Below are 24,362 nucleotides of genomic sequence, written 5' to 3' on the forward strand. Positions count from 1 at the left end.
TCCATGGTTATTCTTACTGCCTGTTTCCTGATCAATCGCATGCCTTCTCGGATTCTTCATGGACATACTCCATTCCAGACTATTCATCCCGGGCGTCCCATTTTTCCCATTGAGCCACGTGTCTTTGGTTGTACCTGCTTTGTTCAGGATCTTCGTCCTAGTCGTCACAAGTTAGACGATAACGCGGTTCGTTGCGTTTTTGTTGGTTATTCTAGTATGTCTAAAGGATATCGCTGTTATGATCCTACATCTCGTCGGTTCTTTACTTCCATGGATGTTACCTTTTTTGAGGATGTTCCTTATTTTTCTAGAGATCCTTCTACCCCTCATGTATCCTTGCCTTTGCCCGTCCCAGTTGATCTTCCTCAACCGAAGGAGTATCTCACTTATGTTCGTCGCAAGTGGCATGGTTCCTCCTCTCATGCACCGCAACCACCTCTCTCCACGCAGGCACCTCTGGTAGGTCTTTCTCACCCTATTGATGCACCCACTGCTTCTCTTATTCCTACTGATACTATTAGTCCTACTGAGACTTCTGCTCTTGAGTTGCCTATTGCTCTTCGTAAGGGAGTTCGTAAGTGTGTAACACCTTACCCGCTTGCTAGATATGTTTCTTACCAAGCTATTTATTTTCCTTATCAAGAGGCAATTTGATTTGCATGGAAAAGTAAAAAACAACCAGTGGTATCTCGCTCGAGTGCTGAAGCTGAGTATAGGGCTATTGCTCATGGTACATGTGAGCTTCTTTGGCTTCGATCTCTTCTGTGTGAGTTAGGATTTCCTATCAGGAGATCTATGCCGCTATATTGTGACAATGAAGCAGCGGAGAAGATTGCCTCTGATTCTGTTTTGCATGAGCGAACCAAGCATATAGAAGTTGATATACACTTTGTCCGTGAAAAAGTCCAAGATGGTTCGCTTAGGTTGCAACATGTCTCTTCCTCTCATCAGCTCGCAGATATATTCACTAAAGTTGTCGAGCCATCCATCCTTTAGGATGTCACTGTCAAGTTGGGCATGTTGGATGTTTAAGCTACAACTTGAAGGGAGTGTTGTAAAGTGTCTAGTTTCTTATGGGTGTGTGTTTATATCATTTTTGGTGTGTGTATGTATGAGGATATACTTGTAAATCTATAATCTTCTCTTCATCTTAATATACAAAGGCTTGTAGGGTCATTGCCCTCTAAGCATGTTTTTTCCCAAATAATCAAGCCTCATATCTATCCCTTTAAGATAGGACACTTATCATAACCATCGATGACAATAAGAAAATCATGAAACAACATGAAGGTTTTAACAACCCCTTACCCAAGTCAGGATGCTTCTCATTTAAGTTGTGAATTAAATTATTGGATGAAAGCTACCATCCAAAAGGACAACCAAAATGAGAGACCCCCAAGGAACTTGAACTCCAACTTACTAGAACAAAGCAGGTATGAGAAGAGAATATGAGAATTCATGTTTCTTAGTCTGCAAAGAACTCTTAAAGATCAATCAGAAAAGCAAAACCAAAAATAAAGAGAACCTAACTCCAGCTTACTAGAGCAAAGCAGGGATGAAAAGGGAATATGACAATTGCAGCCGAAATTCTACCTGTATTCCAGAAAGCATAGTGGCAATGGCAACATCAGCTGCATCCTTAACCGATGGAAAATTGCACATTGCAACCTACAATATCATTGAATCAAAAGCAGAAATTTGAGAATGCAGGCAGACATATCTGGTAATCCATAATCAATGTGAAACATGGAACAAGAACTCAAATCACTTGACAGAACACCATTATTATTAATGGAGAGATAACAATTGCAGGGTAAATATATGTTAGACGAGGACTGATTTTGATAAGGTTGATGTCCCCTATAGCCATTTAATGAATTTGAAGTTATGCATAACTAGAGACTCCCAAACAAATCCTTCTATAACAATCAATAGTTCATGCAAAATATATACAAGACATAGCAACAACAACAAAAAAGAGCATACAAACTGGAAAAAAAACATATAGAAAAAAAAAAAAAAAAGCAATTGACTTGCTTTTATAACTAACTTATCACCAAAAAAAAGTATGAGAGGAATTTTGGGACTCTCCACATAGAGCTCATGTTGCCAATGTTAATAATGAAACTATTACCAGGATCATGGTTTAAAAATTTGTTTTGTTCCAGTGTTCCGATTTTTTCAAAAACCAAAACGACACTGAAACATTATGAAACATTCAAAACACTAATAATATTTTAAAAACAATAAGTCTTTCGAAAGTGACCATGGTCAAGGGGCATATCTTCAATTTGAAAACATAGGGTATATCAAATATTTAACAAAATATATGGGGGCTGGTCTAAATGACCCAATCTTCTAGAGAAGACTAAGGTCAAGGGAAAATAAATGAGGATGCTAGAGACATACTAGTTCCTATCTCTCTCAATTGATCTATCGATGTAAACACCTCTCTATAGAGCAAAAGCATGGGTACCTCTCTCTCTCTCTCTCTCTCTCCCCCCCCCCCCCCGATCTGGCAATTCCATATCACTCCTCTCTCCAAATTAATTTGTCCAGATTTCTCTCTCCACAAATCTCTCCACCAGTTTTTTGTTTCTTTTTCCCACAAATCTCTCTTGTAAATCTGTAAATCAGAAGAAAAAAAAAAAGTTAACAGAAATTGAATGAAACTTCAAATGTTTCGATTTCCATGTGGTTTTGTCTCGACAAGTTGAAAATCCAAAATGTTTCGTACGAAAAGAAACAGATATTTAAACCATGACTAGGATAACCATAGAACTGGTGCAATTCATCCTTTTTCCAACCTTGAGATATATGGTTCAAGTTCTCTGTGACCAGTTCGAGGATAAAGGAAGCAATCTTGATCATTGCAAAAGCTCCCCCACCACATCCATCAAACATCACTTTTGCTTATCATGTGTCTCAGACTCTCAATTTCCACCTTCAATGCATTTTCATTTCCCTATGCTTCCCTCAGAATGCATATCAGTGGTGAAATCTCCCTTTTTTTTATCTTCATCTCTTTCATTTGAAGGAGAGATGGTTAAACATGCAAAAGGAGGCTTATTTTATTAATTTATGTCTACTTAACTTAGAATTTTTCTGACATTATAATTGTACTTATAACTTGTATACTTGAATTATATATATGGACAAACAAACCAAGCTAGGAAACCAAAGTGAACCAAGAAATGAATTATCTCTACCCAACTAATGGGGACATCAAAGCTTGAAGAGTATAATTTATTTGTATTTAATTTTATGTTTAAGGACTTTATTTTTATGTTTTTGGGCTTATTTTCATGTTTTATTGGCCCATGCTCTTAATATAATGTTTAGGGGTAGTTCGATAAATTTAACTTGTTTTTTATTTAGGTTTACAAGGGTTTAAACTTTAGGAAATTGTAAGTTACGAAAATTAGGTCATTTATTTAGTATTTTAGTTTTATTATGATTCTTAGATTTATTTTCTTTATGTATAGATTGTACTAGGATTTTTTTTTTAACGAAGAATAATTATGAATAAAAAAAAGAGCTTGAGCTTTGATCTTCCCGACAATGCGTGTGGTGTGGAGCCATTTTATAGTGAGTCCAAGATAACATTCATTTTCTCTATCAATTTTTGTATTTCTTTTTTAATTTTTTAATTTTTCTTGATTTTCTTTTTGTTCCTTGTTCTTGATTTTCGAAATCCCTTTCTTGAATTCCTGAATTCTTGAAAACCTTTCCTGCAACCTTAACATTTTTTCTCAATCCTTAATCTTTTCCTCCTTTCCTTTAACCCTTATCCAACCCCAACTAAAATATCGTAATTTGCAAAACTTTGCATTTTATATCTCAATAGTCAATTGAGATTTTGGAAATCATTTTCTTATTGTCACCCAAATCCGTAAATCCAAACCAATTTCCTTAAAACCATATTTTTGTTTCTCTTCTTCCCTCATCATCCTGCATCAAATTTGGCATCAAAATCTAAGTTTAGACAACCAAAACATTAGTAGATCACGTTGAAGGAAGATAGACACATCAGGCATGGTTCTCTGATGAACTAACAATTATGTTGTCAAACATGCCACTCTTGGGCATATTTTTGTTGTATTCGTGACCACATTATACAGGAAAGCGAAGAGCACCGACAACGAGATGAAAAATGGTATGAAGAGCTCAAACAACAGAACTTACGCTGCAAGTGCAATTGCGGTGGACATTATAAATCAAATTGTTCAACTTCAGTTCTTACCAGAAAATAAGAGTCCAACGTTTAGTTTGATGAAATCTATAAGAGTGTGGAGGGTGCCTTGAATGAGAAGCAAGTTAGGATCAGATTGTATGTGGATTATAGAGACTTTATATACTGGGGAATTACCAAAATTTTATTTCGATAGTGGCGAAATCTTCCTAATCAAGAAAAATTGATGGGGGACATCAAAGCTTGTAGAGTAGATTTTATTTTTATTTAATTTCTGTTTTATGACTTTACTTTTATGTTTTTTGTGCTTATTTTCATGTTTTATGTTAAAATAAGTCTAGATGTCCTTTTTGGTCTTTTTACCTACTTAAATTATGTAAACACTTTAAAGCCTAATTAGGGCTAATTATTATGATAATCTTTTTCTCTCAACTTTTAACTTGGTATAAGAGCCTGCGATCTGAATCTCTATCGAACTCCTTCTTCCACTACAAACTCAATCGACTCATTCTTCCTTGGAACAAAACTCTACATCACTCATCTTCAACCCATATCACCCCTACGGGGGTTCTTTGTTGCTGCAAACCCCATGCGATAGGGAGTTAAGTTGGTTCAGAGCCTGCGATCAGGCTATACTCATAGCAACGATGCTGTTTAGGGCCTGCGACACCCAAGGTGGCTGTATCTCAGCCTTGCGACACCCCTGGTGGCTGTAATGAAGTCGTGTGACACCCCTAATGGCTATAGTGAAGTCGTGTGACACCCCTGGTGGCTGTAGTGAAGTCGTGCGACACCTACAGTAGCAGCCTGGACATCTGCAATTACAGCAGGTGATTTGTTTAAGTGTTTTCAACACAATAGGTGGCTGTTCTGCTTTGTACGACACAGCTAGTGGTTGTCTGAGCCCTACAACCATAGCAGGTAGTTGAATCTTCAGCAGACGACACTAGTAAGTTGTAGTTCTAACCTGTGCGACACAACAGGTGACTGTGTTTTAATTTTTTGATTCCCATAGTGGTTATATGAGGGTGCCGGCAGTGTTTTTGAACACCTACGAAGTTTTTTGATCACATCAGGATGCTGTTTGAGGTTGTTCTCCCACTTATCTTGCTCATTGATTACCTATACTTGCGGTAATGATTACTTGGGTCACCCACAACAGTGCTTAATCCGCCCTTACAGCTCTTTTGATCATGCATTGTCACCTTTAGGGTGCTGCGATCACTTTATCATAGGGAGTTGTGCCTTCATCTTCTTGAGCTCTCTTCAAACCAAAGTACTCGGATTATTTGATGGCCTCTAAGTCATCCTCTTCCTCGATCACTGGTACTAGTAATGGATCGAGTGGTTTTCCGTCTCATTCAACCGACTTTCCCGGCATTCAAATCACTACCGTGAAATTAGATGGTCCTAACTATATTCTTTGGGCATGATCGGTTGAAATGTTCATTGGTGGAAAAGGGAAGATCGATTACCTCACAGGGACGGACAAACAACCTACACAGACCGACAATTCTTACTCCCAGTGGTTTGCTAATGATTCTATGATCTGTTTTTGGCTAGTTTCATCTATGCAACCACACATTGCAGCTGGTTTTATGTTCTCCTCGACAGCAAAACAGATATGGGATTCCGCAAAGAGTATTTACTCGCAACGACGAAACAATGTCCGGATTTTTAACTTAGAGCGTGAGATTTCTCATCTCTCGTAAGGTGACTCTTCTGTTACTACCCATATATCACAACTACGTGCTCGGTGGGAAGAGTTGACATTTTATTCCTCGTATTACGCTTGGAAGGACCCTCTTGATGAGATATTGTATGCGTCAATTCTGGACAAGAATCGGGTTTTTCAATTTTTAACAGGTCTCTGGGATGAGTTTGAGTATGCGAGAGTTCATTTATTGGGTATGGATCATTTTCCGTCCCTCCAGACTGCGTATTCTTATGTCTTGGCTGATGAGAGTTGTCGTGCCGCTGTCCTACCTCTTTCTTTAGGAGATCACTTCGCTATGCTTGCTCGCCTACCTTCTCCACAGCCCTCCAGTGGATCTCTGCCTACTCGTCAGCGACATAAGTGTGATCATTGTGGAAAGTTGGGTCATGTGAAGGCTCGTTGTTATGCACTTCATAGTCGTCCTAATTAGAACCGTCAACAGTCTCAACGATCTTCAGCTCATGTAGTCTTTCAGAAAACAACTGATTTAGCACATCCTTTAGCTACTACTTCCTCATTGGAATCAGTATCTCTATCACAAGTCGAGCTTGACAAGTTTAGGAAATTCTTCAATCAGATGGAAACCTCATCTTAGCCGGTTTCTACCTTCCCTCACTCAGGTACCTTTGCATCTGCACACAGTGTTTCCACCATTTCCTCACCATAGATCATTGATTATGGTGCCTCAGATAACATGACCGGTACGTCTTCTTTTTTTCAAACTTATAGTGTTTATTCTGGTCATTGCAAGGTTCACCTGGCCGATGGTTCTTTGTTTTTTATAGCTGGTCAAGGTCATTTTCCTATTACATCTTCGTTATCCCTACATAACACACTTCATGTTCCTCAACTAACTACTAACCTTATATCTATCAGTAGTCTTACTAAAAATTTGAACTGCAGTGTAACCTTTTATCCCTCTCATTGTGTCTTTCAGGATCTGGGGTCAAAGAGGACGATTGGAACTGGACGTGAAGTGCATGGATTGTATCTCTTGGACATACCCTGTTCACCTAGTATCCATTCTATTTTTCAACTTAGTAGTAGTAGTCAATCTAATAAGGCTCTTGTAATGCGTTGGCACTTACGCTTAGGTCATATTTCTTTTGGTTATTTGAAACACATGTTCCCTGCTTTATTTAATAATAACAAGTAGCTTGATTTTTCTTGTGAAACTTGACAATTAGCTAAACATGTGCGTTCGTCTTATCCTGTTAGTATGAATAATACTGCACCTGCTTTGTTTGACTTAATTCATTCAGATGTGTGGGGTCCTTCCTCAGTCGTATCCACTCTTGGTTTTCGTTATTTTGTTTTATTTATCGATAACCATAGTCATACTACTTGGGTTTATCTTATAAAACACAAGAGTGAAGTTTGTGGGATGTTCAAGCAATTTCTTGTTATGGTCCAAACCCAGTTCGGTCGTACAGTCAAAACCTTCCGTTCTGATTATGGAACTGAGTACACCTATAGTGAGGTCTTAAAACTTTGTTTAGAGTCTGGCATTGAGCATCAAATGTCTAATGTTAAGACCCCTCAGCAGAATGGTCGTTCAGAACGGAAAAATCATCATATTCTAGAGTTAGCCCGTGCCATCTCTATTAGTATGAACATGCCACAATCCCATTGGGCTGATGCAGTTCTTACTGCTGTATATCTTATTAATCGAACCCCCTCCCGGGCTCTTCAGTTTGCCACGCCTCTCTCAGCTTTGTCCGGATCGTCCCGTGTTTTCCCTGTCTCCGCGTGTGTTTGGGTGCATCTGTTTTGTTCAAATTCTTGACCAAACTCGTACTAAACTTGACCCTAAGGCCGTAAAATGTATTTTTTTGGGTTATTCCTCTACCCGAAAGGTAATCGTTGTTACCATCCTCCTTCTCGACGACGTTTCATTTCTCGGGATGTTTCATTTTTTGAGCATACCCCATACTACAATGGGTCCGTTGGCATTCAATCTGAGTGATTTCCCCTAGACTCTCCTGATGATCCCCTGCCTGTCCCCTTTCTTCTTCCATTACCTGTTCCTCCCTCTCCACCCCCTGTTAGTTTGTCATCTCCTCCCCTACAGGTTTACTCTCGGCGTCCACGTGATACTACCATTACTCCTATGCCAGATCAGCTCGACTCCTCGCCTCCAGCTCCGCCTCGTTTTGTTCCCTGTGATGATCGTCCTATTGCCACTCGTAAGGGTAAGCGTACTTGTACTTATCCTATTTCTAATTATGTTTCTGATTCTGCACTCTCACCCTCCTATCGGAGTTTTCTTGCTTCTATTTCCGCTATTTCTCTTCCTACTACTATTGTAGATGTTATTATCCATCCTGAGTGGCGAGCAACTATGATTGATGAGTTGACTGCTCTTGACAAGACTCAGACTTGGAAAATTGTTCCTCTCCCACCTGGGAGGAAAGCTGTGGGATGTCGTTGGGTTTTCACTCTTAAGCATAATCCGGATGGTTCTATTGCTCGTTATAAGGCCCGTCTGGTGGCCAAGGGTTATGCTCAGACTTATGGGATTGATTATCAAGAGACATTTGCTCCGGTTGCCAAGATGACCTCCATTCGTGTTCTCCTTTCTGTTGCCTCTATTCGAGGCTGGCCTCTCTATCAGTTAGATGTCAAGAATGCATTTCTAAATGGTGATCTACAGGAAAAAGTGTATATGGTCCAACCTCTTGGGTTTCTTTCATCAACTTCTCATACCCATGTTTGTCGTCTTCGCCGTTCGCTTTATGGCCTAAAGCAGTCCCCTCCCGCATTGTCTGAGCGTTTTACTATGCCCATGCATCAATTTGGATTCCATCAGAGCTCTGCTGATCACACTCTGTTTTTGCGTCACTCCCAGGGTAAAACTGTTGCTCTGATTGTTTATGTGGATGATATTGTTCTTACTGGAGATGATGATGATGGCATTACCGAGGTAAAAACTTAGGCCGTCAATTTGAGATTAAGGACCTTGGCAATCTTCGCTCTTTTCTGGCTATTGAGGTTGCGCGATCCCGGTCTGGTATATTTATTTCTCAACGCAAGTATGTCTTGGATTTACTTAATGACTCCGGTCAGCTTGGTTCTCGTCCCGCTGATACTCCTATTGAGCAGAATCATAGGTTGGTTGATTCTGAGGGGGAGTGTGTGTTGGATATTGGTCAGTATCAACTTCTTGTGGGAAAATTGATCTATTTGTCTATGACTCGTCCTGACATTGCCTATGCTGTTAGTATTATAAGTCAGTTTATGCACTCACCTCGAACATCTCATCTTACTGTAGTTTATCGTATTCTTAGATATCTTAAGGGATGTCCTAGTCGAGTTATTTTGTTCAGTAATCATGGTCATCTTCATGTTGAGGCATGGACAGATGCAGATTAAGCTAGTTCAGTGACTGATAGACGGTCTACTTCTGGGTATTGTACTAAAGTTGGTGGCAACTTGGTAATATGGCGCAGTAAAAAGCAGGATGTGGTTTCTCAGTCGAGTGCTGAGTCAGAATACAGAGCTATGGCACTTGGAGTATGTGAGTTGTTGCTCAAGATCTTACTAGTTGACTAGTGTCTTCCTATGCCAGTCCCATTCTTACTATATTGTGATAATAAATTAGCTATTAACATAGTGGCAAATCTGGTTCAGCATGACAAAATGAAACATATCGAAGTTGATCGTCATTTCATCGAAAAAAAATTGTTTCTGGACAGATTTGTACTCCTTTTGTTCCTACATCTCAACAACTCGCTGATGTTCTTACCAAAGATGTTAGCAAAACCACCTTTGAAAGCGTCTTGTCCAAGTTGGGCGTTATTGATATCCACGGACCAACTTGAGGGGGAGTGTTAAAATAAGTCTAGATGTCCTTTTTGGTCTTTTTACCTACTTAGCTTATGTAAACACTTTAAAGCCTAATTAGGACTAATTATTATGATAATCTTTTTCTCTCAACTTTTAACTTTTTATTATCCCTTGGTGTTAATATAATGTTTAGGGGTAGTTTAGTAAATTTAGTGTCTTTTATTTAAGTTTACAAGGGTTTAAAATTTATGAGAGAAAAAATTATGAAAATTAAGTTATTTATTTGATATTTTAGTTTTATTAGAATTCTTGGATTTATTTTCTTTATATATAGATTGTATTAGGATTTTTTTAACGAAGAATAATGATGAATAAAAAATAAAGTTTGAGCTTTGATCTTCCCAACAATGGGTGTGGTGTGAGTCCATTTTGGAGTGAGTCCGAGAAAACATTTTTTTTCTCTATCGATGTCTCTATTTTTTTTAATCTTTTGTTTTTCTTGGTTTTCTTCTAGTTTTGTATTGATTTTGTTGAATTCTTGATTCTTTTTTTACTATATATACATAGGTATCCAGACTTAGTCCAACTAATCCCATGGGTGTCCAAAATTCTTGATTCTTGAAACCCCTTTCTTGATTCTTGAATTCTGGAAAACCTTTCCTGTAACCTTTAACATTTTTCTTAATCCTTAATTTTTTTCACCTTTCCTTTAACCCTTATCCAACTCCAACCAAAATATCGTAATTTGAAAAACTATGCATTTTATATCTCAATAGCCAATTGGGATTTTGAAAACCTTTTTTCCTTCGATATATTTAGGGATCCAACTCAAAACCAATTGGCAATGAGTGGAGAAGCATAGAAGTTTATAAAGAGAGAGACAAGACAATGAGTGTCTGATGTGGGACTAAACTCAACAACTCAACACGCCCCCGCACATGTGGGTTGGATTGGGCCAGAGCACGTGAAGATATGAACTGGGTGACGTGGAGGAGAGGCAGGCCCGCTCTGATACCATAATAGATTTGGAGGTCCAACTCAAAACAATTGGCAAAGAGTGGATAAGCCCAAGAGCTTATAAGGGGAGAGACAAGGCAATGAGCATCTGATGTGGGACTAAACTCAACAATTCAACATCCTTATTAACGCCAAATCCTTAAAACCCAATTACAAATCCTAAACCAATTTCCCTAAACCCCTATTTTTTTTTCTCTTCTTCCCTCAATTTTCTTGCATCAATACCCCTACAAACTAGGTTCATTCTAGAGTGGCGAACTACGAACCCAAATTCGAATGAAGAGAACAGACAAACAAAGTAACATAGATCAAGAGTTCTTGCTAGCATTTCGAAATATTTCCTCTCGATTCACTGTGCCAAAAAGTGTGGAGCTTAAACTTTGAAAAGATGTGTAGGGACTTTTTGGGGCACGATAATAAAAACAATGAAGGAAATTCCACCTAGTTAATTGAAAACACATATGATAATCTAAAAACCAAGGCGAGCTAGAGTTCAAAAGACCACTATCAGGAACTCTACGTTGTTCGGAAAATGGCAATAGAGATTTTGTATCGACCAGATAGTCTATGACGAACAATAATTTCTATCAAGTTCAGGGAGGATGAACTTGGTTGTGAGAGCAGATCAATATGTTCTTTCGATTGCGGTGTTTGAAAAGACATTATTAAGGTTCTTCCAAGAGTTTTATTCAGAATTAGGAAAGGTAACAAGGTTTTTCTTGGTAGCATCCTAGGGTAACGCATCGTCTTTGACGGAGCAATATCCATCTTTGTATGCGTTATCAAATAAGAAGATGATGCCATTTGCAAACTTTATGGTAGGAACAGGTAAAACAAGGGGATGGGATTTGAGTTTCCAAAAATTATCCAATGACTAGGAAGTTGACATGATTTCTAACATCACTGATTGCATCTCATATCTCAAAAAATCAAGAAGAAGAGGATTGTTGGGTTTGGGATGGTAGTTGAGACGGGGTATTCTCCGTCACACCTTTTTATAACTTCCTCACCACCGCAGACTTCTTTTCCTACAGACACAGTGTGGGGTCCCAATGTTCCATTGAAAACATATTTTTTCAGTTGGTTAGCGACATAGAATGGGATTCTAACTATGGACAATATCATTCACAAACGTTTTTACCACAACTAATTTTTGTCATGTGTAGAAGAAAGGAGAAGTTGTCAATAATCACCTTTTCTTCACTGCTCATATGCTCAGGATATTTGGACTCTCTTTGAAATCTCCACTGATTTCCCTAGCTCTGGCATAGCAGGTTTTGATGGATGGCATCAGCTTGGGCTCCCTTTTTTAGCTTCTTAGTGGACATTATGGGTCATAACCCCATTTATTCTCTGTTGGGGAATTTGGAAAGAAAGGAATGATCAAATCTTTGAGGGGCATGAACATTCAATCCAAGAGATTATAATCAGATGGGATAGAGTTTGTAATATTAGAGATTCTTAGGTCATTTAGGCTTTTATAGGCCATAGAAAAGTGCATTGTCTTCTTATTTGTTTGAACTCCTTTTTCTCCGATAGATCTCTTTGATTCCCATTTTAATGGAGTTTTATTTTATCAAATACACACGCACACATGCATGGGTGCAGGCACACACATGTTTCACGTAACTTGAATTTATTGTTTGAGCAGCTGCTTTTAGATGTTTTATGTGTACGATACATGGCTTGTAACAATACACATTGGAACTCAACATGCTGGACAGATGCATTGTGCAGACTCCCGTGGTCTCAGACCAACATTTGTGCTTAAGGCGCACAATGAAATTCACCTAAATTATTGAGTTATATTTCATTAAAAAATGATTAAGAAGACCGACCAACCAAATAAAGAAAAAAAAATAAAAGGGAGAAAATAAATTTCTTGCATGGCCGAAGCGACATGAATGCTATACATTCACCCCCATCTCCCTAAAAAAAATCAATAAAGGCCTCTTTAAATTCCTTAAAACACCTTACACCTTAAAAAGAAAAGAGGGGGGAAGCAAACTCAAAATGGAAAAAACTTTCTAGGAACTCTTTAATGGGGGACATTAAAGCTTAAAAAGTAGATTTTATGTATTTTTTTTTTTCCTTTAGGTTTTGGGCTTTTATTTTATGTTGTTTGGGCTTATTTTCATGTTTTATTAGCCCAGGGTCCTAGTATAATATTTAGGTGTAATTTGATAGCTTTATAATATCTTTTATTTAAGTTTATGAGGGTTGAAAATTTAGGAGAGAGAAAGTTACGAAAATTACCTGATTTATTTGGTATTTTAGTTTTATTAAAATTCTTAAATTGATTTTTTTTTTTTTTTTTTTATATAGATTGTATTAGGATTTTTTTTTTTAAAGAAGAATTTGATGATGAATAAAGAATGAGTTTCTTTTCTAGGAGTTTCTTGAAGTAATTCTCCACCATTCTTGGTGTGATTCCAAGGTTCTATCCTTCTATCCCATCTCTTTTCTTTTCATCTTTTCTCTTCTTATTGATTTGCTTTGAATTTTCTTGTTCTTGAATTTTAGAATTTTGATTCTTAAATCTCGATTATTGATTTCTTGAAACCCTTTCCCGCAACCTCTAATCCTTACCCTACAAACCTAAATCCTTGATCATAATTGCAAAATGCTGCAGTCAAACCCCACAACCAAACTCTTGGGGTTTATCCTAAACGTTTGAGGTGTAGCCCAATCCCAAACCAGATTTTCTCTTCCCTCACTGTCTTGCATCAATTTGATTCTTAAATAATCCTTACCCTACAGACCTTAACCTTAACCATTTCCTTTACCATAAAAACCTAGATCCTCGATCATAATTGCAAAATGCAACAGTCAAACCCCACAACCAAACTCTTGGGGTTTCTCCTAAACATTTGAGGTGTGCCCAAATCGTAACCCAATCCCAAACCAGATTTCCATCCCCAGATTTCTTCTTCTTCCCTCACTGTCCTGCATCACTCTCTCTCTATCTTCAAAGATGTGGCAATTACGTTCCTTCAAGACAGCAAACCCCATGACAAAACACTTGGAGTTTACCCTAAACGTTTAAGGTGTAGCCCAAATCTTAACCCAATCCCAAACCAGATTTGCTCCTCTCACCGTCCTACATAACTCTTGCTCTCTATTTTCAAAGATGTGGCAATTTTGTTCCTTCAAGAGACTCCAGCAAATGGCAAAAGTTCCATAATACTCTCTTAGCGGCCGAAAAGAGCCTCACAACCAAAACCAACTTTCAAATAAAGCACCAATGGAGTTCGGGAAACAGCCATTGATGTTAAATAGGAAGAAGAAATGATCCCAAACTTCTTAAGGCCACAAAACAATGAAGGAGGAGGTGGTCCACTGATTCCCCATCGCATATACACATCACATAAAAATTGCCCTTGAAGACGACCCATCTAATGAAGAGTCCGAGGTAAAAAAAAAAATTCTAGAAACAGTTGACCACAAAAAAAAAAAAGGCAACTTTCGACAAAACTCTTGGGCCCCAAACCATAATGGAAGAAAGGAACTAGAACTTGGGAGAACCAATATTCAGTAGAAAGACTTAACCAAAAACAGTCTATCTTTACTAGCCACCCACTCCCAACCACCATCATCCTCAGGATCCAAATCCATCCTTGAGATATTACTCACCAGATCAGAAATCCTTGTTTGATAAGAAACAAATTTATGAGAGTTGTATCAATGCAATCATATACCTCAGACATCAAGAGACCTGTGTGTTAGCCCCACATTACCTCCTAGCAAGGATTAGGCAGTAAATAAACTAGGATTTTTTATTTATCATAAAAGTAAATAATCTAGGATTAGAAGTTCATTATAGGTTTGCCACAATAACAATTTGAAGAACTAACAAAAATACCATAATCATATGGAATCAAACACATGAAGCAGGACAATGAAGTTTAAAAGATTAAAAGAGAGAGAGAGAGAGAGAGAGTAATGGCATTGAATGAAGAGCAGAAGGTACCACTGAGTACTGGGGAATTTTCTGAAGCTTTAGAGTAACCTCTGTTATTACACCCAGGGTTCCTTCACTTCCAATGATCAACCGGGTCAAATCATACCTAAGATAGAAGTAACCAAAAAGGTTAACGGTCTGACCAATGTATGGATAAAGAATCATTTCTTATGTACTTTAACAAGACTAATACTTTATAAACCACAAGCACATTGAATGATCTCCTTATAAAACTCATGCAGCTAGAAAAACTGGTATTGAATCAATAAAAAACGAGGCCGATCATAGCTAACCTTTATTACTCAAAAAAGAAAAAAAAAAACCAAAGCTGAAAATATCCAAACCATAATGAGACATAAACACAACAGCAAATGTGCGCACAGGCAAAATAAACTACAAATGATACAAACTTAGAAAACCCAATGGAATCAGAAAATAGTACAAATAGAATTGGACTGAAACAGACAAAACTTTAAGTTCGGTGTGAGCCCTTTTCACTCAATGGACACAACATTCCCTTCAAAGATGTAATAAGAGAATTGGCACCACAAACATGGTAGATAGTAGCTATAATGTCACTTAAAGAAATATATAGTAGTTTTCAAACTCAGGGCTGCATCAAACAAGTTTCAAAAGTCTAAAAAATGTATTGATATCAAGTTTAAACTAATAATAAATCCCTTAACTTCCAAGCAGTATCACCTATCAACAAAAGGAAACACAAGCGTCTAAAGCTCATGTCTATCTCAAACAAATGAGATACATCATAAAAATTGCAGCAATATATGCCTCAACTCAGTTAAAAGCAGCTTGGCAAAAATAGAGCTCCGTGGAATGTCACCAACTTTGAAGAATACACCACCTATATTCTTAATATTTTATCCCTTTAGTAGACTGTGAGGCCAATTAAAAAAAAAATGCCAGTTCCTTGTGTAAACTTCAGAAACCACACTGATCCACATGATTTGTTCCACTCCCACTTCTTAAAAAAGCAACTTTTCATTGGTAATCATCCTTTAGAATTTAACAAGTGGAATCTGGAAGTGTATATCATCTAATGTGCTTCACTGGAAAAATTGAAAAGAGTCCCGGTTTCCTGTTGAGACTTCTTTGACTAGAGTTGGAAATAGGAACTCTTTTTTCTTTTTCTTTTATGAATATTTACCGTTGGGGAAATATCATATGCTGACTTAGGAATGAAATTCCTTGAGAATAATGAAGCACAGGCCCATTTGTAAATAGACCCAAAAAAAAAGTTTCTTAGCTGAAGGAAATTGCAATCCAAGAAATCTACTTTGAGCTATATACTTTTTGAATCAAACATAATAAGATATACAAACACACCCTGCAGCACTCTTCCGGGCACGAGATCCTGTCTTCACAACATCCCCATTTGCTAGCACTACCTGCAACAGAAACAAATATTTGAAAATCTGCACTGACCGACTGAAGCATGATCTAGAATGGAACAAACCTACCTTGAGATTGATGACATTATCTCGCATAGTTCCATACCTACAAACTAAAGAAATCATTAAATCCAATTAAAAAACCTAAATAACGTTTTCTTCAAAAATGGTACTATAAAAGTTCATAGAAAATGTATATGGAAAGAGTTTTAACTCGTACAATTATGTAGATAATGAGACGAAAAAAAAAAAAAAAGATTCAAAAGATAAAGTAACAATAACCAAGATAAACATATAAAAAGATCTTTAATAACAAAGCAGAGATGCTCAATTCCATGGTTCTTAAGATCAAAATCTCTATACTCTCCTCGATGGAATATTTACACTTAATGGGATATCAACAGAGATGCATTTCCTTTAGGTGAGTGTTCTTTTTTAGGTAGGCTCAATATGGTGCATCACCCAATCAACATACAATTTCAATTTAAATTTACATTCTTTTCTTTTCTCTTTTGTGAGCAAAGGGCTGTTGAGCTAGAGACAACAGATTCCTATGCTCTAATGTTACCTATTTGCTAACAGCCATTTACAGGAGAAAGGAAAGTTTTTGGAATAAGATAAGTAACAATATATTCCTATGAGAATGAAAGCACACCATCAAGTAAATTCTAAATTATAACTAATTTTTGCAAGAAAAATAGGATTAATAAATTAAGTCAGTTAGAAATGAAAACTTACAAACCTTACGGCTAAAGAACCAGAGCAACGTGTGGAACACATGCCACCAATGGTTGCACCAGGCCCTGTTAATCAATGAAATTGAAGGGGATAAGTCCTAAACACAATTCAACTGGCCAAAAAGATTTTATCTGGTGCATTAGGTGAGAAGCACAGCATATAAAAACCATAAGAGATAAATCCTATGGAAGATTCAGATAAGCAAATTAAATTCATTAATAGAGTTATATTCTACTTTGAGCTTTCATATTTAAAATCCTCAATAGAGATTCAGCAGCAGATGGTGCGAACAAAAGCAGCTAACTCATAACCTGGCCCTAGATCCCTTTGCTTGGGGCTCCCACCTCTTGTATACACATGGTAAAGAAACAATCGAGTTTCACCTAGCATCAATATTCAATCTAAAGTTACCTATTAAAAAAATGCAATTTAAAGCGGCAGACTGAACATAATTTCGGGGAAAACTTGGCGGTATAGCAAATAAAATAGGATCCTCCTACATAATCATGCAGGAAACAATGGACAACATTGAACCACATTAAACTTGAGAGTAATTTACCAATTTTTCCTGAATGCAAGCAAATTTTTTTTTTTCTAATGGAAAAGGGAGGTCGAGATAACCAACCAAAGGATACAGACAAGATAAAGCCAAAAATGGAAAACAAGGACAACCACTCAACCAATTCCCTGACACAGGATTACCTCATCTCAAGGTTACAAGCCCTTTACAAGAAAATCTTCAAAGGAAATACCCCTGAATTCCTTAAAAAGTTTACAACAAAAATACAACGACAAAGAAGAGACAATGAAATCCTGCAGAGATATCAAAAGCCTGATCATTTCTTTCCTTCCAAAGACTCCAACATATGGCAAAGGGAACCAAACCCCACAACCTGCTCTTGGACTTGGAAAAGGAATGCCTCAGAATAACCAAGAACCAATCATTTCGCCAGCTACTTTCCTCAACAAATCATTTGCAATCTTCATCTTGAGAACAGAGAGGAGTACGTTCAACAGCAAGCTACCTCTCATCTAAATGTATATTGAAACCCTAAATAACTTATCTCTACTCTTCCCTACCAGCCTCCATCCGATTCAGCATCCCATCACCAATTCATAAATAACAATCCACACTAATAGAACAAGTGTCCTTTTTGCTGTGCAGCTCTTCCTTGACATCCAATCACCAATTCATAAATAACAATCCACACTAATACAACAAGTGTCGTTTTTGCTGTGCAGTTCTTCCTTGCATTAGTTTTGTCCAACAAAAAGTGAACTACAGGAAAAGACAAAAACTAATAAACAAAAAGAACTTGTATTTGGTATATCTAAACTTCAAGTCCCCTCACCACCATCCAACTAATATATATAGCTGTTCAACATCAGCTTATTTATCCTACATTTCACCCCCCAAAGAAGAGCCACAAGATCTTGCGTAATCCAACGGCTCAAAGCATTCCAAAAGCCAAATACTTGCTCACTTATAGCTGTTCAAAAATTGCAACAACCTTGCTGCGACCTCCCTGCGGCTTAACAAAAACCGAAACCATTCTTCTTCAACGAAAGAATGGTCTGCAACTCTCTCTCTCTCTCTCTCACACACACCTTGAACCTTTTCTTCTTCACAGCCTCACAATTGAACCCTAATCGATGCAACTCTCACTCTCTCTCTCTACAACTCTCTTTGGAACTTCCCTTCTCTTGAGTTAAAGGTAATTTCTTCCCCTGTTTCACTCTCCATTTTAATTGTAAGTCAATCATATTCATCTGGTTTCTAATAGGATTATTGTTTATTTGTTGTTCTAAAATTACATCCAAGTAAGAGAAAATGATAAAGTTTCACATTGCAAAATTAAAAATCTCATGTGTTTTTTATGAGTATAAATTTTATTAAGAAGAGAAAAGAAATAGCTACAACAATGGCGATCGAGATGAGTGGCCACAAAGCAAGCTCACTCTAACGATTACGTAGCGAGTCCCATCTAAATACAAAGTCCTAAAAAAACACGCCTTTAAAATTAGGCCACAGCTTACACCAAAAGAACATGAGACCTAAGATGTCTAGGATAATCTCCTTTGTTGGAGTTTCCAAGCCTTTTGAAGATCCTCATATTCTTCTCCAACCATAGCCCCAAGTAGTAGCAAGTCACCAAAGGATTTTCATTCTCCTCTTGAACATAGACAAATTCCAACTTTGGAAAAGAGATAGCGTGGAACTAGGAGAAGATTTGAAAGTTTTAGGGTTAGGGTTTTTGTGGAGAAGAAGAAAAGAGATGAAAAGAGAGTTGTTTTATTCTCTCTCTCACTACGAGAGCAGTAGTTTTCTCATTGGAATGCTTAATGAATAATGTGTGGTCAGCTTGACTCTGCTTGTAACCATACCCCACCATGGCACAATGAAACTTTTCAAATCATGCTCTAGGAAACTATTTCAAGACATATAACACCTTTTTTTAGTCTACACACTTTCCTTTCAACAGCTGAACATTTAAAACCAGGAGGAGGTATCAGATACACTTCTTTTTCCAAGTCACCATGCAAAAAAGCATTCTTCACATCAAATTGTAGTAATGGCCAATCTTGATTGGCTGTAAGGATGACAACACTCTAATAGAGTTCATTTTTGCTACCGGAGCAAATGTTTCACAGTAGTTAATGCCATGAGTTTGAGTGTAACTCTTGGCGACAAGTTTGGCTTTATACCTATCCACTGATCCATCTGGGCGATGCTTCACAATAAAGATCCATTTACATCCCACTGGATTCTTTCCTCTAGGAAGAATAACCATATCCCAAGTATTATTCTTCTCAAGGGCCTACATTTCCTCCTCCATTACCTTTTTCCAACTTGGTTGACATAGGGCATCAACAACACTACGAGGAACAAATACTGAGGACAAAACAATAGCAAAAACGCGATAGGAGGAAGATAAAACATCATATGAAACAAAATTGAACATAGGATGTCAAGTACATTACCGAACTCATTTTCTAATTGCAATGGGAAGATTAGAATTATCAACTTTAGGAGTAGGGATATTACCTTTTGATGAATGGATTTGGGGAGTATTCATGGTTGGGCTCATGAGGACTCTCTTTAGTGCCTTTGTCACGTCGAGAATACATAAGTAATTATTTCTCTTATTGTATAATAGGAATTAAAGATAATTTAGGGAAAAGTATATTCTTTTATTTCTGAATAATCTTTCAGTACATGGTTCAAGGAAATATATAGGGAAAAAAGACAACTGGTCTACCATACAAATAAATAAGGAAAGAATTTAAATTAAAATAACAATCCCTTTGATCAAGGGATGCATAATAAAATCTGCTAATTACCAGATTTAGTCATTGGCTAAATCTGTTTATTTCAGCCAATTAAGTCCTAAAAATCATAACATTAAATTCAGAATTTCCACACTCCCCCTCAAGCTGGGGAGTAAATGTCAATCATCCCCAGCTTGGATATTAGTGGTTCAAATTTAATTCTTGGAAGGCCTTTTGTAAGAACATCAGCTATTTGAAGATTTGTTGGAGTATGGTTGAGACTAAGTATGCCACCCTCAATCTTCTCCTTGATAAAATGCCAGTCCAGCTCCACATGCTTAGTTCTGTCGTGATGGACTAGATTTTTAGCAATACTTATTGCAGCCATGTTATCACAAAATACCTTCATTGAGGTGTTTGTGATTTTCAATTCTTCAAGAATTCTCTTCAGCCACATTCCTTCGCAGATTCCTTGTGCTAAAACTCGAAATTCTGCTTCGGCACTACTCCTTGCTACCACAGTCTGTTTTTTACTCCTCCATGTGACTAAATTTCCCCAAACGTAGGTACAATAGCTAGTTGTAGATCTTCTATCAGTGATGTTTCCAGCAAATCAACATCAGTGAAAATCTCAATCTCTTTGCTGGTATTTTTCTTGAAAAACAACCCCTTTCCTAGTGACATTTTGAGATATCTAAGAATTCTATTCGCTGCCTCTTGGTGAACCTCTTTTGGATCATTCATAAACTGACTTATAAAGCTAACAACGAACCCAATGTCGGGTCTAGTGTGGGAGAGAGAAATGAGTTTCCCCGCTAGGCGTTGGTACTCTCCTTTATCAATGGGTAGACTGCCTTCTTCTAAGCATGCTTTGTAACCTGGTTCCATAGGTGTGTCAGCTGGCTTACACCCTAACATACCTGTCTCCTTGAGTAGGTCCAACACATACTTTCATTGAAAAACTACAATCCCTGGTTTTGATCTTGCTACCTCCATGCCAAGGAAATATTTGAGATATCCTAGGTCTTTAATTTCAAATTCTTTAGCGAGTCCCTTCTTTAGATTCTCAATTTCTTCATGGAAATCTCCGGTAATAATTATATCATCCACATAAACAATAAGAATAGAAATCCTCCCACCTATAGTGTTTGACAAACATGGTATGATTGGTTTGCCCCTGTACGTATCCATGTTGCTTGACTGCTCTTGTGAATCTGTCAAACCAAGCCCTTGGTGATTGTTTGAGTCCATAAAGTGATTTTCGAAGTTTGCACACTTTGTAGGCATTGTTCTTGGTCTCGAAACCTGGTGGAATCTCCATATATACTTCTTCCTCTAGGTCTCCATTTAAAAATGCATTCTTGACATCCATCTGATGTAGGGGCCACTGAAGATTAGTAGCTAGTGAGAGTAGAACACGAACGGTATTTAACTTAGCAACCGGTGATAAGGTTTCTTGATAGAGAATACTGTAAGTTTGAGTGAATCCTTTTGCTACCAATCTGGCTTTATACCGATCTATACTTCCATCTTATTTGTATTTGACGTTGAAGACCCATTTACATCCCACGGGTCATTTTCCTTGTGGCAATTCAGAGAGTTCCCATGTGCCATTCTTCTTAAGGGCTGTAATCTCTTCTCCAATAGCTATCCTCCACTCAAGCTTACCTAGAGCTTCTTGAACATTTCTAGGTATTTCAACAATAGACATATTAGTAACAAAAGCACGATATTGAGAAGACAACCCCTTATAGGAAATGAACCGAGGTATAGGATGTTGAGTGCAAGATCTTACTCCTTTCCTTAAAGCAATAGGGATGCCTAAGTCATTATCAGTATGAGAGTTATGATTTGTTTTACCTAAAAGTTCTGAACTTGGATTAGTCGGATTGGACTTTTGAGTTTGCTCAGGGAGTGTAGGAGACTCCTCTTTTAGGACTTTTTTCCACCTTGAATAAACATATAACTCTTTGTTGGTAGTGGTCTGATTATGGATTTCTGGAGTGAGTGTATTGGGGGACATTTATGAACTTTTTGGTGTGAGAATAGGCAAGGTAGGCTTGGATGAAGAGTTATATGGCTCATAGGATGACTCTTTTGAAGGAAACTCAGTTTCCAACTCATTTTGTAGGCTTGGATTAACAATTGGAATATTAGATGCAGGAGTAAAGGTAGGCTTGGATGGTGTGACATTAGGCAGCCAAAAACCACATCCATTTGTGTTTGAGTTCTCCCCCTGAATGTGAGTGTTTTGATAATAAGGTTGATTCTCAAAGAAAGTTACATCCATAGTGGCATAGGTTTTCTTGGTAACAGGAGAGTGACATTTATACCCTTTTTGTGTGGAGGAATATCCTAGAAACAAACATTTTATGACTCTAGGATCAAGTTTGCTAGAGTTAGGTTGGTGGTTATGGACAAAAGCAGTGCACCCAAATATTTTTAGTGGAAAGGAGGAGAGTATTCGAAGCTAAGTATAGGATTGATAGAGGGTTTGCCATGGTGTTTGAAAATGGATAACTCTAGATGGCATTCTATTGATGAGATACGTAGCCGTGAGGACTGCCTCTCCCCAAAAATAACTTGGGACATTCATGGTGTACATAATGGATCGGACCACCTCCAAAAAGTGTCTGTTTTTTCTTTCTACAACCCCATTTTGTTGGGGTGTATTCACACAAGAACTCTAGTGGATTATTCCATGGGTTGAAGATTGAATTGAAATAATCTGTGGCATTGTCAATCCTAAGAATATTGATTTTAGCTTGAAATTGATTTTGGACCATACTAAAGAAAATTTTCAAGATGATACCTGCATCTGATTTTTGTCTCATTAAATACACCCACGTAACTCTTGTATGATCATCAATGAATGAGATAAACCATTTAAATCCAGAAATGTTATTGACCCGAGAAGATCCCCAAATATCACCATGAATGATAGAAAACTGCTGAGATGTTTTATAACCTTGGATTAGATAATTATTTCTCACAAATTTCGAAATTTGACATGCCTCACATTGAAAGTGTTTGGCGGTTTTATTATTGAATAAACTAAGAAACAACTTTTTCAAGTAGAGAAAATTAGAATGTCCTAATCTATAATGCCACAACATAATAGCATTTTCTTTATTGGACAAAACAGAAAATGACACACTACTAGCAAATAGAGTTTGTTCATCAGGATTACTAGGAGTCTTCCACTACACTCCTTAGCATTGCCAATCGTCCTCCCCGATTCCAAGTCCTAAAATTCACAATGAGTAGAACAAAAATTTAGTAACACAGTTCATATCCCTTGTAAGTTAACTAATAGACAATAGGCTACAAGATAATTTGGGAACCAACAGAACACATTTTAGGGTCAAATTATTGGAAATGACCACTGAACCCATTCCTACCACCTTAGATAGAGACCCATCAGCTATTCTCACCATAAAGTCCACGGAATAAGGGTTGTACATATGGAAAAGTGAAGCATTACCAGTCATGTGATCCGACACACCAAAGTCTATTATCCAAGGAGTTGAAATTTCTATATGTGATTTTAAAACCACTGCAGGATTACCTCTTTGTACCACCAAACTTGTGCTCGTGGTAGAATTATGTTGAGGGAACTGTGGTGCTATTGAAGAGGAACTGAACATTTTTTTAAGCAGTTCTAACTGTCCTTTGCTAAACAGATTTGTCACAGGTGTAGCTATGGTGTTTCTTCGGCTGAGGTGAAACCACGACTTTCTACTGCCCCCTTTGGCTTCCAATCTGGAGGTTTGCCATGGAGTTTCCAACATTTCTTACGGGTATGACCAAGTCGACTGCAGTGATCACACCAAGGTCGTTTACCTCACTTGTTCATGCATGGATCATGATTGGATCTCCCATTTAGAGTAAAATTCCTAGACACCAAGGCTGATCCTTTTGAGTTAGATGAGAGAAGAGGAGGATCATCAGATAACATCACCTTACGACGTCCCTCTTCCTGTCGTACTTCAGCAAATGCCTCCTATGTTGAAGGAAAAGGATCTCGGGCCACCACACGACCACGGACTTCATCAAGATTCCGATTTAGCCCAACCAAAAAATCATACACCCGTTCACTTTCGAGCTTGCACCGTTGTTTGACAATACACTTAGCACAGACGAAGTCATCATCAGTGAATAGGTCATGTTCTTGCCATAAATCTTGGAGATCAGAAAAGTACTGAGTCACTAAATTTGTACCTTGCTTTAAAGCCTTTAGCTTTGACCGGAGTTCGAATATTTGAAAAGCAT

The 24,362-nt window shown here is 37.6% G+C and overlaps 1 protein-coding gene across 2 annotated transcripts in view; it reads right to left on the minus strand.

Annotated features, from left to right (window-relative positions):
• The window catches only part of LOC147400213 (FAD-linked oxidases family protein), a 73,911-nt gene that overhangs the window by 25,541 nt on the left and 24,008 nt on the right, over positions 1-24,362 (minus strand). For both annotated transcript variants that reach the window (XR_015179231.1, XM_086445828.1), the window contains exons 7-11: positions 16,825-16,885; positions 16,148-16,188; positions 16,018-16,075; positions 14,683-14,779; positions 1,594-1,668 (exon numbers count right to left, since the gene is read on the minus strand). Coding sequence is in view for 1 of the 2 variants with exons in the window: in XM_086445828.1 (XP_086301954.1) it covers positions 1,594-1,668; positions 14,683-14,779; positions 16,018-16,075; positions 16,148-16,188; positions 16,825-16,885 (332 nt within the window). In the remaining variant the exon portion in view is untranslated. The remainder of the gene's footprint in view (positions 1-1,593; positions 1,669-14,682; positions 14,780-16,017; positions 16,076-16,147; positions 16,189-16,824; positions 16,886-24,362) is intronic.

This window comes from Akebia trifoliata, chromosome 6 (assembly GCF_017979445.1).
Source record: "Akebia trifoliata isolate Shusen 1 chromosome 6, ASM1797944v1, whole genome shotgun sequence".
Classification (NCBI taxonomy): domain Eukaryota; kingdom Viridiplantae; phylum Streptophyta; class Magnoliopsida; order Ranunculales; family Lardizabalaceae; genus Akebia; species Akebia trifoliata.